At 42.8% G+C, this 13,841-nt stretch overlaps 1 protein-coding gene across 7 annotated transcripts in view; it reads right to left on the bottom strand.

The window, feature by feature from the left end:
- The window catches only part of mecom (MDS1 and EVI1 complex locus), a 130,438-nt gene extending 123,391 nt beyond the window's left edge, over positions 1-7,047 (bottom strand). For 6 of the 7 annotated variants that reach the window (XM_030108388.1, XM_030108389.1, XM_030108391.1 and 3 more), the window contains exon 1: positions 6,852-7,046. In XM_030108388.1, the coding sequence (XP_029964248.1) occupies positions 6,852-6,888 (37 nt within the window). In that variant the 5' untranslated portion in view covers positions 6,889-7,046. Of the gene's footprint in view, positions 1-6,851 lie in introns of all 7 variants that reach the window. The other variant, XM_030108390.1, reaches the window with a different exon arrangement.
- Between the last annotated feature and the right edge of the window lie 6,794 nt (positions 7,048-13,841).

The raw sequence follows: 13,841 nt of genomic DNA, 5'->3' as shown, positions 1-13,841 counted from the left end.
GAGGAGCACCTCTTTGATTCCTGGCTCGCTGTAGTGTATCTGACCCCGGGGGCCGCCGAGTAGAAAGCGGTGGATGTGTCACCGCTAAGCTCTTCTCCGTGTTAGAATAATATTCCTGCAGTGCTTTTAGGATGCTAACGTTAATCAAAACAGGACATCCTGAGGAGGGCCACGCTCTCTCTTCGCTGGCCCCGCTCACCGGCCGCTTTATGTTTTTGTGTTTGCGGAGGAGCGACAATCCCAGGAAGTTGCGAGGAGGGTTCATCAAAGCTCCAGGCGGGGGGCCCCGGCTGCAGGATCGCTGGAATGCGGTGTGGAAAGGAATCTCTACTGTCCTATTGTTCCCTTGTTTCCTCGGTCTCATCACACGCCGGCACGTCCAGTTCACTTACAGGTAAGCAGCGCTAATCAGCCCCGCATTCTTTTCTACCGCCGCATTCTTTCCTCTGCTGCGACCCTGGCTGACCACCAACACACACACATACACATACACACACATACACACACACACACACGTCAAGTGCACAGCTTATGCAGACACTCGCTTACACTAAGGAGAAGTCATTAGGATAGATCTATGAGGGCAGGGACTCTGCGTTTCCTTTTCTCAAGCCAGGAACTGGAAGTGGAACAGTAAGGTGAGCACTGATGATGCATCCATCTCCGGTGATAAAAGGTGAACACCCAAAACTGTGCCTGGGAAACACGACAATGTCCAGAGCAATACAGGCTCAAGAGTCTGTATTTCAGACGAAGTGCACGTTGTTAAGTCGATTCATCTAAAGCCGTGTCATTAATTTTTATCTCCTTGTTGTCTGAAATAAGCCACAGTCCTCCTGCAATGCGACACAGGCGAAGCAGGTGCTATCAAATCCAATTGGGCTGAATGTGGTGAAGCCGAAACTTCATCAGGAAGGGTCTTGGCTTTGATCACATCTCCTCCCCTCATCTCTCCCGTCCTGCAGGGGTGAGAGGTCACTGCTTAATGAGCTTCAGGGGGGAGAGTGGAGGGGGCTTTGTTTTGGCAGGGACAAAATGTGTACAGAAATCACATACACATATTGCACACGCACACAAACACATAAACGCGCACACCCGACACACACACACACACACACAGACACGGCCCCACACCCTGTTGCATCCCCACTAATCGGAAATGACTGTCTTTGGAGCCCTCCCTGGCTCACTCTCTTCATTGGACCGACCTGCTCCACCCAGGGAGATCCCCGAGAAGTGCGGGAACATGCTGTTATCGCCACATTCACACGATTGTTAGGTAATTCCTGTTTATAGCTATGTTCTCCCTCCACTGTGAAAGCGCCGCTCTTTCTATCAGTCGTCCAGGTCAACCAGCAAGAATCCGACGTCCACAAGCAGCTCGTGGCACTTCAGCACACCTGCCGGAACAAAGGTGTTCATCGTTCCCTCAAACAGACATGGGCAACTTTGATCATTGTGAGAGCCGCGAAAAAAGAGAGAGAACTCCACTACAGCTATATATGACAAATATGTCAAGATGACTCGAGATGCCATTTATCAAGTGTCATACAGCTTCGAGGGCTTCAGTCATGAATGGCTCCGGCCCCCAACCCTGTTCAGTCTCCATCTTTGATCTGATTTAAATGCAGTTAATTTACCCTGCTTCTCCTTTTCGGTTTTGATGAGCCACAGCTCCAGTGAAAACAAAGATATCCTAATCAAGCCACTCATTTGAGGTGACTGCATAAATCACAAAAATGTAAATGAAATTGAAGGTTCAAGACTGTTGAAACAGTCTTAAAAAATGCATTATGTAAGATGAATAAACAACGGTTTACAGCAAAGTCTGCTGGATATACAGTATATCTGCACAAGTCATAACAAATCGAGTGTTTACTTTCCTTCCTATAAAAGCATTCAACAATGTAGTAAAGAGACTTGGAGTAGTTATCTGCTGTGAGACATGAGGCCAGAGTGTCGGGCCCTGTTTCTACCACCTGCTCCAGGTAATTGATTGGAGTGTATAAAATGATTGAGTTACTTTAATTAGCTAACAGACATCACTCCTCCAAGCATGCCAGCGAGCCGATAACTTCAAAACGCCTCATTAATAGCCCGGGTTGGACTGCACCATCAGCAATCTGTTGACATTATATCTCCTCAGACATCAGAACGACGCACAAATCAGTTTGATGTCTGGGTAAACTTTTCAACTCAGCAAAATGCCATTTATCGCCGGCCAATTTCAGATGAGAAAGTAGCGGCGCGTCTTGCGTTTGACAACTGCGCCTTGTGTGGAGCAAGGCTGCCTTTGTTTTGTACATGTGCACGGCGAGTCGCACGTACACACTCGGTCCGACCAAATAAGCACATTTGCATGCTCACCTCCCTTTCAAACACACACACACACAATCTATAAAAATATGCTTAGCTTGGGACTGCTGTGTTGATAATGACCTCAGCCTTGGCACCGCACTGGGCCAGACCAGACTGCCGACAGACTGGAGGCTTTTGTGTGGACTCCCTATCTCTAACTCCATGACCTTTAGGGGGAAGAAGAAAGCAGAAATGCCTTTTTTTATTTAGAAGGGGTAAGGCTCGCTCATTGTTCTGTACTGGTACAGTTTCCCTGTGGTAAACACTGTGGTTCCCAGGCTTGACATGTAGCTGCACACCCTCCTCTGCCTCCATCCATCCTCTCATGTTCCCACACTGCCCAGTCTGGGCTGTTGCACCAATAACAACCCCGCCCCCCCCTCCCAACACACAACAATACCACCCCACACACACACCACCTCCAACATACAAACACTGCACTTTATGAAGTTCCTCCGCATGATAGTCTAATGCAGACTACAGATACAGAGAGTGCAGACGAGGCGGGGTCACTGTCAGGGCCAGAGACACGACCCCTGGTCAGGCCTGGAAGCGCCCTGAGGAGACCATCTTTCAATAACAGTGCACGAGCAAAGCACTAACCTCAAATGTTTTTTGTTCAGAACAAAACAGCAGAAACCTGGATGACTCATTTGCATTAAAGAGCTTCAAGAAAACATTTTTCCATCATTGTTTGTGTGTGTGTGTGTGTGTGTGTGTGTGTGTGTGTGTGTGTGTGTGTGTGTGTGTGTGTGTGTGTGAGGATGAACCTTCTCCAAAGGAAAAACATGCTGGACAGATTCAGAGACGGCACAAAAAAGTTAGTAACAAACTATCGCTTAACTCATCATAAACCACCAACAGTAACGATTACATCCCCAAAAACGAGGCATTTGTGAGTGTAAGCAATATGTGAGACCGCAATATGTTTAAGCAAACATTCAGCAGTTTTATTATTGTTGGACAGCAGATCGATCCCATTATTGTTACACATCTCTGAATATGAAGTCGAACGTTGGCCCTGAGATAAACCTGTTACACCAATTAAAATGTATTTCCATATGACCATTCACCTGAAGCAAGCTCAAACATGAATGAGGTTTGTCATGTTCAAAGCCTCAAAACATATAGAATGAAAAAACGTTTGGAGTTGTTAGTGATGTAGCTTGGCATACATCAGTCCATAAAAGATGTGTTTTTCTTCTTTGATTTCAGCCCTGATAATCTGACTGGTCACCTCATGAGGTACAAATGCCCCGCCCCCATGTGCAACCTGTATGAACAGGAAGCTAAACTGAAAACCAACTGAACAAGAGCTGTGGGACCAAACAATGTTATCAATTCCACTTTTATTTCTGCAACTTTTTTACAGTAAAAAAAAAGAAAGAAAGAAAAAAAATATTACAAGATGTTCAGCATTGCAGCTTAATTTAACTGACATGGCTTGTTATTGCTGCAGATGCACTTCCTGTCAATTCAAGACCAGTCTAAAATTATAATAATAATAATAATACTGAAAAATAATTTCCATTTAGTCTGAGTATTGACTAATGGCAGTTTAACCTTTGGTAATCCCTCTGCCCCGCTCCTGCAGTACAAAATAAATAAATAAATAAATAAAAAAGCATGGAACTGCCCCTGCTTCTATTCCTGACAAAAATGATCGAATTATGAAAGAAAACATATGTTGATTGTCTGTGTGTTTTTATTTTACTGGTGGAAAAGACAAAAAAAACATAAAAAAAAAAAACTGGTTAACCAGGCCAGACAAGGGGGGTGGGTTGACTTGTGCTGTGGGCCCCAGTGCTTCTTGACCCAGTCCATTACTGGAGGAGATATAGGACATTTGTATGTGGAGCTTTGGCACCAAGCAGAGCGCAGGCAAAGAGCGCAGCTCTCAACAAGGGGCCGTTTAATGGGGTCTCTATTTCACGTTCCTCGCGCCAGCCCGCTCCTTCTCACCTTTTAAATGGGCCGATCTATTAACCGTTTTAATGAGCTCCGGCAGACAAACGCGAGATGCATGGCCCATTGCACAATGTGAGGAGGACGACGCACTTCTCAGCTCCGGAGAGCAGAGGCGCTGACGGACAGAGAGACACGAGGAGCGCGAGGCCTCCCTCCCTCTTTCCCTCTCTCTCTCTCTCTCTCTCTCTCTCTCTGAACACAAGTACGAGCGCGCGCGTGCACAATCTGTGAGATAACGCATCTATAAAGACACGTGAACGAGCATTTCGGCAGAAGGGTGAATGAGTGATGGATGACAGCGTTGCGGTAAATGTGTGAATGATTATGAAACCGCGCGTAAACGCCTCGGGACACAAACTGGATTTAAATGCTCCACTGCCATTTATTAAGCTCTCGTGCATGTATGTTTTATGCGTGGAACTTTCCATTTATGCTTTTATTTACCCAGATTTCAAGAAGCATGCTCTTAACGCGGCCCTGTGAGATTAATCGTCATTGGAATTTATACCTAACAAATTATCAAAGCGCTCTCAACACATTATAATGATTAAAAAAAAAAAAGTTTTATTGGGACGCAAGTATGCTAAGTGGACCTTTAATTAGGCCTACACCAGGCGAGCTGGGATCACCAAAGCTTCCCATTTTCCATCTCTCTGTGGCCAGAGATTCACCGCGGGGTGCGGCCTGCGCGCCTCGGCTGGACGTGGTTGGGAGTTTTTGCGGCGCACCGCGTTTACATCTGGACGCGCGCACTAATCAGTCAGCCTCCATCAATCAATCACTCTTACATTTACCACCCCTCCATCACCTCCTCTATTACTATTACATGTTACGACCCCCCCCCCCCCCCCCCCCCACACACACACACACACACACACACTTTTTTTTTTTAATCACACGACTGTTCTGCATGGAGGGAGCCACACACTGAACGCATTTACCAGCAGAGCCCTTATGAGGGGTCTGGGAATTTAAATATTCACTGTTGACACTGTGCAGACCTGGCCAGGGGCCAGGGTGGGCCCGCTCTTCCAGGGGCCCAAAATACCCCCCACCCCACCCCACCCCACCACACACACACACACACACACACACACACACACACCTGATTTCAGAGATAGAAATCCCTCTCTTCTATCTTGAAAAAGAAATTTTCAAATGCAGGACTACTGTTTTGCATTGGGAAGATTATTTTTCATGGTGTGTAAATAAGTTATAACAACAGTGCTTGAGGTTTTTCACTTTTCTATATATAAAAAAAGTGAATATATGTAAAAAGTAGATGTGCGTGTGTGCGTGCGTGCAAACACCCAAGATAATGACACTCCAATCTAAACACGTTCAGATATTATTACACAACATGACAAAATGATAGATTGTCATTTTTTACTTCTACACTGTTGCAAGTCTGCTAAGGCCTCATTTATTACACCGCTGACTTGTTGATATTTTCCTTTTTGGTTATTTTTTTCTGGTTATTATTTTTTTAAGCAATAATAAAATAATTTCACAATTAGAAGGTGAACAATTTCAAGTCAGTGTTGCAAACAAAACTCAAATGAATTGTAACACAGCGAAGTAATAAACGCAAAACACCAGGGAAATGGAAAAAGAAAATATGGCATGTAAAATCTAGAGCTTGATTAACTCCAGGAAAAACACAGAAGTCTTTATAATTTATTGGAGCAGATCAATGCATGAATAGCCGTATCAATCATCTTTCTGCATATAGTTGATTGCGTTCAAGTAATTAAATCGATTTAATGACAAGCTGTGACTTAATTTAATAAACCCAGTGAATGTTTTAGGTCATTTTCACTCTAAATTAAATGTATTTTCGAGACAGAAAGGCTGTAACCGGCAATGTTGAATTTACAAGGAGTTCAGAGTCTGTAAACTGTGAAACGCTTGAATATAACGAATTAAAACATCAATTTTATTTATTTTCAGTGCGCCGTACTGTAACAGTCACCACACATTTACGCATTAAGAACAGCTCTGAAAGAGTTACAGCACACATACACTTTAAAAACAAGATCAGAGTTGACTGAAACATTTACCATATGAGTCTAAAATCCCGTTTCTCGCCATTTCTCTCCGTCAAGACTCTCTTTTTTTCCTCCCCAAGTTTCTCTTGAAAGTGACCAGAGCAGCACTGTGCGGCGACGGCAGCCCAACTGCCGATGCACAGGACGAGGGATTTTAACTCGCAATACACTTCGTTACACTACAGCGCCCACTACATGCAACGAGCGAGTCCAATGCTGGAGCGGACGCTCTGCAGAAAGTTCATCCGTCTCCCACTCAACTTTAACTTTACGCACCGATTCCGACCGCGTCGCGTTATTTTCCCCTTCTCGCGCCATGTCGCTCGTTCTCAACAAGAAAAAGTGAGGATTCCGGTCTGCTCTGGAGAATGCATTCGTTACAGAAACTATTAATAGACACAGTGATAACAGCGGCAGTCAGAAGTATATACGATGGCATGATTCAAAGGCAGAAAAAGAAAGGGATGTTGCACCTACTCGTGGCCAGTTTCCGCGCCCTGCCTTTCGACCTCATGGTGCCAGTCTCTCGGCGTGGGGTTTGTTTGGATTTTTTCTTCAATCTTTTTTCCTCCTTTTTGTTTTTTCTCTGTCTCTTTTCTCTGGGTTTCTCAATCCAAACGCGCTATCTCTCCAGCATTGTCAGTCTGGACACCTTCGCACATGCGCACAGCCCGGGATCTGCCGGCAGCAAGTGCCAGAAAAAGTTTGGGACGATTTATCACTTTTGATATTGACCTGATCTGGTCAAGATGAGCGAGTCGCGGACATCTGGGATCGTATCCTGGTTTTCACCGAGAGAGAAAGCGAGACGCACTGCAAAAAAATATCCAGTGTGCGCTCAGATTTAACCCGCGGCGTCATTTACTGAGGAAACTTTGTGATTGCGATGTTTCCAGCGCACTTTGGACTTGTTCTCAGATGATTCTGAAACAAGACTCGCCATTTATATCTTAGAGTAAGAAAGGGAAAAAATAAATCACAATAAACTGGATGCCATCAAACTGCAGAAAACTTTTATCAAGTTCACTCCGAATCGTTTAAATCTCATATGATAAAATGAATTTCTATGTGACTAAAGTTTTAATAAAGTTTTCTTTTCTCATCCGAGCACTTGATCTCTCGGTCAGTTGGATATTTTTTGCAGTGCAGTCAGCACTCCGGCTGAGAACATTCATTTAAAATCATCCTTATTCTCAGTCTTTACGCACCTTTTCTCTTTAAAAGAATTCACATTAATCAATGCTCACTCAAATGGCCGATGCTGAGTATACCCATTAAAAATTTTATATTCCTTAATTGTGTTTTGACCATTACACTGAGCAATGGAAATGAATTAAAGAAAAAAAAAGTCCCCCTCCTTCTCCCGCTTGGGCACCGACTGACAGCTTTAATATGAGAGTGCCCACGTCCCCCCTCTCTCTCCAGCTCTTTGTGCTGACAATTATTAATATGTTAAGTGCTCAGTATTAATGTCCGTTTGAGACGTCCCTGTTACACAGTGTGAATTTCTCCACTTCGTAACTGCTGATGGACTCAAAAAGGATGTTTTTGGGGTTTTTTTTTACTCGATTCAATTTGGAAGGAGACAGGCTCCATCGGGATGGAAAAAGAGTTTTGTTCAAGCATCAATTTAAATAATCTCAGTCTGTTTTATAGCTCTTGGTTTTATGTGAAAGTGGCACATATATAAGCGCGTGCCAGCTTGTCCTCCGCTATCACAATAACGTTTAGGAGGTCATGCATCAAGACAAAAGATCACAACGTGACTCCAAAACGTATCCCTGTTTGTTTTTACTGATGAATTACACTCAGAAAGAAACAGCTAAATCCAATACCCACATCAATATCCACGCAGATGTTATCATAAAGTTGGATCCTATTCGCCCCCGCGCAGATTGCAGATAATTAAAGTAATTGGCAATTAATTAGATCCGCAGGAGATCACGCTGACCTTGCAGATGAACTCTGTAATGGGCTGTGAACTCGAGCTATCGATTCCAAAGTGTGTAGAAATCGAGTGAAGTCGTGACATCATCGGGCCTGCACGAGAACAAATAATTAAAGCGAAGTGTGGTGGCCTAAAAAGGCCAATTCTAGAGCGCTTGCGAAGCGTACACGCTCAGTCCGTGCACGCTCACTCCGTGCTCAGTTTACGCACCTGGGATGAAACTTTATACACCTTGGAAGGGAAATATTCATTTAGGTGCAATGTTTTAAAATTAATGTACATAACCCTTCAGGATTTATGCGCAAACGGGTCAAACCACCCCAAAAGTGTTTCACTGGACGTGTTTTCACAGGCACCCTCTCATTTATTACTTGTTTTAGAGACAAAGCTGTAGGTTCAAAATGTAAACGAAACCGGAGAATCTCTAATTCTCATTAGAAGGACCGAGTTAGGAGAGGTTAATGCTGATACTTTATTGTGGTTGTACTTCGCTCTGCCTCTACTGTAACGACTTAAATGGTGCTATTAAGTGGGCTGCTCCTATAGAGAGAGAAAGAGAGAGAGAGAGGGAGAGAGAGAGAGAGAGAGAGAGAGGGAGAGAGAGAGAGAGCTCAATTAGCCTAAATGGAAACAGTTTTCTTTCACCTCAACAATAACTCACTTTTCACTTCTTCCGCCTCTTCTCTCCTCCTTCAAGCACTTTCTCCAATCCATATTTTATTATGATACACGGGAGCTGCGCGCGCATCACCACAGCCCCGTGGGTTCTAATTATTAGGAATTAATTGAGCTCGGGACCCCCTGCAGTCCCGCGCGCGCACGAACCGGATTGGCCGCCTCATCGCGCTCGATCCGCTTCAAAACGACTGAAAAGTCGGAGTTGTTTAAAACACTCAGGTAAAAAAAAAAAACTTGTGTTCGTGGCTCCGACCGTCGCGCTGTTGCGCACTTCAGCCGCGAAAGGGTTAAAACATAAGACGACCCGCACGGGGGGCTGCGGAGGCAGACGAAAAGTGAAAAGGGAGCCTCCGGCGCAAGGAAATTACCAGCGCCCGTGTGACCTTTGAGCAAGGTAATCAATCAAATGATCAACAGGGATATTTATCACTGCTTTGTCCAACTAAACACGGTTGTAAAAACAAATTAAAAATAAAAAAAAAAAGAAATAAAACGAGCATATTGTTTTTTTCTGTTTATGGCTACATAATATATTCATATTAATATTAATAATAATAATAATAATAATAATAATAATAATAATAATAATAATAATAATAATAATAATAAAAATAATAGGTCATATGTTGCCGTTTTCAAATTTCGACTTATGGTAAATTTAAAACAAATGTAAGAAACATATGTTCAGTCAGAGTCTTATTTATTTACAAATTATTCCACCATTAATCACGCCTTTAATAATGTCATTATTTCCTGATTTTTGTAACGGCGTGCAGCGCAAAAGAGGCCCGCAGCCGTTTGTATGGCCCAGTGCATGCTGCCCCTCTGTGGAGAATTATCGACTCAATCAAACGCAGCTAATGCAATAAAAAATAATGCTGCACCGCAGACATTGATCCATCATTCCTCCGCAACATCCGCAGTTCAAATAAAGGACTATTTCAGAGGGACAATATATTACAGCAGTTTCAGTTTTTCTGATCCTGTGATTTGTACGGGATGACTTTCTGATGATTAATTTTATCATATTATATTTTTGATAACATTGTTGATAACAAAAAAAAAAAAAAAATAGAAGCAGGTGAATAAAAACGATTTAACGGCTGTTCCAAAATTACATGCAAAATAAACTTCAATAAAACATTTCGGTTGCAGCTAAAGTGAAAGGCGACCAAAGAAAATCCAGTTGCACATTGGATGGAAAATAACATGTCGTTTAAGTGTCCACATGACATTTGTATTGTAGAAAACCGCACAATCATATTCGATCTGTTGTTTTTTATATCTTGTGATACCATATAAACATTTCTTTCGAAAAGTCTTTATAATATTATGATATCTGTTTTTTCGTTGAGACTGAATAACAGAAACATCTAAACTGTTTTATCTCCAAGTCTTGAAATGGTTATGCGCATAAAACCCAGAGGTTCTCATAGTGTTTCATTTGTAAATGAGTAACTGCAGTGTAAAATTATTTGAAATAGATTCACAAGGCGTGTTTTTTAATAGTGTCGACATGTTTAAAATAATGGGACGGAAAATAATAGTATTAATAATAACAATAATAATAACCGTCAAGGCAATGGGGCGTAATCCTGCTGTGCACCGGTGCGCGTTTAATCCTCTTTAATAGCGCTACATTGGACGACTGGGCTGCTCGTTAAAAATGATCTATACAACACTGCCCTCTAGTGGATGTAGTCCGACACTGCTCGTGATATTTGCACATATTTCAGAGGTACCTGTTACATCAGGGGTGTCAAAACATAAGGCTCGTCGGCCAAAACCAGCTTGCAAGCAGCTCCAATCCGGCCCGCCAAACCAAATAGCAAATTATAAAAATTGAGAAGAAGATTTAAAGAAAATAATATTTTTTTTTAGGCCAATTTCATAAGAAGCAGACAAAACTACACTGAGACCACAGCTGAGATACTGTCATAAAAACCACATCCTCAAATCCAGTCTGTCAGAGTGAATTTGCGATAAAAGGGGACTTTTTTTTTTTGTGGTACATTTCACTTTGTTTTGCATCGAATTTCCCAAATTGGGATTAATAAAGTAACTCTCTAACTCTTAAAATTAGCATTTTATTGAGATCATAGTGAGTTTTGTTTTCATGTTATGACTTTGTTAAAATACAAAACACTTTTGTCATGTTTCTCCACCTTAACCAAGAAAAAGTTTAAAGTGTAAATTTAATGTTTATTATGGCAGTCTTTTATCAAACCAGCTGAAATTAAGTTTCATGTGTCCCCTGAACTAAAATGTGTTCGACACCCCTGTGCTGATGAGGCATCGAAACATGAGCCCGATCAAAATGGCTCATCATTGTCATCAAAACTAAACAGTGTGAAAAGCAACTGTGGTTTCCATCATTTGAAGGACGTAGATCAGATGATTAAAGGTGAAAGCAGTGGATACAGTGACAGATTAATGGGCGGGCCTGACTTGCACCAAAGCAAAGTGCATTTTAACAGCTGGTTGTGGACTCGGTATCCAGTACTGAAGACAGATTACGATGCGCAGACAATTTGTGGAAGTAGTATTGATAGGGTCGGTGTTGGCCGTAGACGTCTTTATCTCTGAAGACTGCTTGATGGGAAGATCTTGCGCAAACACACACACACACACACACACACACACACACACACACACACACACACACACACACACACACACACACACACACACACACACACACACACACACACACACACACACACACACACACACACACACACACACACACACGCACATCTAAAGATACAAACGCATCCCATCAGTTTACTACCTGATGTCCCTCTCGCACCAGTCACATTAAGAGAGATATTTGACAAGTAATCAATGAGGCGGTCGATCGGGTTTATTTATGTCTCTTTCCAGTAACAGCAGACAGTGGGATCCTCGTCAGGTTCCCGGTTGCGGGGCCATTAAATGAACATACAGATGGATGGGATCCTTCGGACACAAAGTCAGACTAATCAATAGGCTAAGACATGGGACTGCTTTCAACATATAAAAGATAAAATATACACAAAGCTGGAGGAACGTTTTCATGTGAGATACTGATTTCAATTATAGAGAGATTCCTCATGTAATTCATATCAATTACAACAATGGGGAATCTACCTCAACACTGTCTGCAGCATGTTGATAATCCCTAGTTGTCGACACTGAGTGGTTCAGAGACAGCTGACATTTGATCTATGTCACCAATGTCAACCACACAATTAGAAACCACCCTATGACCACAGCAACAAAGGGCTATAAATAATATAAAATCTGTTAAAAGATTAGAACATATCCACCCATCTTCACCACCAAACGCCCAGCACTGACCACTACGTCACCATGTGGCCCATCTTCTATACTGCACTACCCAGTTCAGGGTAGAGTTGATCCTAGCTCATAGTAGACCCCGGCAGGGGACACAATGGGTTACCTGTCCAGGACTGCTGAAGGACACTGAACAACCAGCAGAAAACCATGCAAAGTCAAGACATGCAAACTCTGTGGAGAAAGGTCCAGCTCAGATAAGCCACAACTTTCTAAGAGAGGTGTGTAAGAAGTTGCAGGAAGCTGGAGTAAACAACGATAGGTTTAGATTTATATTTATATTTAGAGATAAACTATGCTATCAGTACATTTAATTGGAATGACTACAAAATTAAGAAGTGAAGAATCAGAGCTGGCAGCATTGACACCAACAGTCGAGACACCCGGCCTCAGAAGTGAGTGGATGCAGATGAACGTGGGAGGCTGGGTGCCATGACAGCTTTGACAATACTGACAAGTTGTCAGTTCTTGACAAGGAGAACACTGTATGGAGTTGGTCAAAGTGATGTGTGGATTACAGGCACCAAGAAAACTGCACCATGCCGAAGACAATGAGCACTGTCACAATAAATCCAGATCAATTGCAGAGATCAGACAGTTTAAGATATGGCCAAAAAAACAAACAATGATAAATTAAATATATATTTTTCAGGCAGTCAGCGAGCACCAGTGCAGAATGTGTTCAGACACACTCTGGCCTGGGTTAAGTTTATGTGGTGCACGCTGCACGTCCAGTTTTGCATACATGTCTTGTCTCTGTTTCAGGTCACTTGTCTCCTGTTCCTGTCTGCCTTCCCACCATGTGATTAGCTGACTCCTCCCTAATGGGATTCACCTGTGTCTCCTCTTCCACGGTGCATATTAGCTCACTTTCCTCGTGTTCCCGTACCTCCATGTGTCCACTGCGCTTTTTGTTACCTTTGTCTACGAGCCTTTTTTTAATCTTGGCATTACCCGTTTTCAACTGTCATTCATTCATTTGCCATTACTGCATAGGTGGAGCGTGGCGTGAACTCACACAGAGTTTAAAGCAACTGGTGAAAACAGTCGGGATTTCGGGTTTTCACCAACGTCACGACTTGGGCGGTACCCTCGCTGCGCCGCCATATTGGAGATGCTCAGTGTAAACAATCATACTGACGGTAGTCGCGATTGTGTGTTATGGAACAATTTGAGTGCGTTCAGCCATGTCGAAAGCACAAGAAAGCTCGTCAAAACGGACTGAAGAAGCATAGGAATATCGGGAAGGCCTTGGGTTACAAGAGGAAGCCCGATATTTCGAGAAGCTACAGTTTATTGGTGGTAAAGATCCGTACAGTTGGCTCCCACCTCCTGGACCCTCACGGGGGACCAGCACTTTTGTTGGGGTTCTAAATAATTGATTACTAAAACGCAAATATTACCAAGCTGATGGCTACATATAGTGTGATAGCTGAAATATGTTTTTTTTAATAAAAAAAATACTTTAAAATCTAGCACAAACTGTTTTCTTCAGGAGTAATACA

This window comes from Salarias fasciatus, chromosome 14 (assembly GCF_902148845.1).
Source record: "Salarias fasciatus chromosome 14, fSalaFa1.1, whole genome shotgun sequence".
NCBI classification, from domain to species: domain Eukaryota; kingdom Metazoa; phylum Chordata; class Actinopteri; order Blenniiformes; family Blenniidae; genus Salarias; species Salarias fasciatus.
This window is presented reverse-complemented; position numbering and strand designations above follow the sequence as displayed.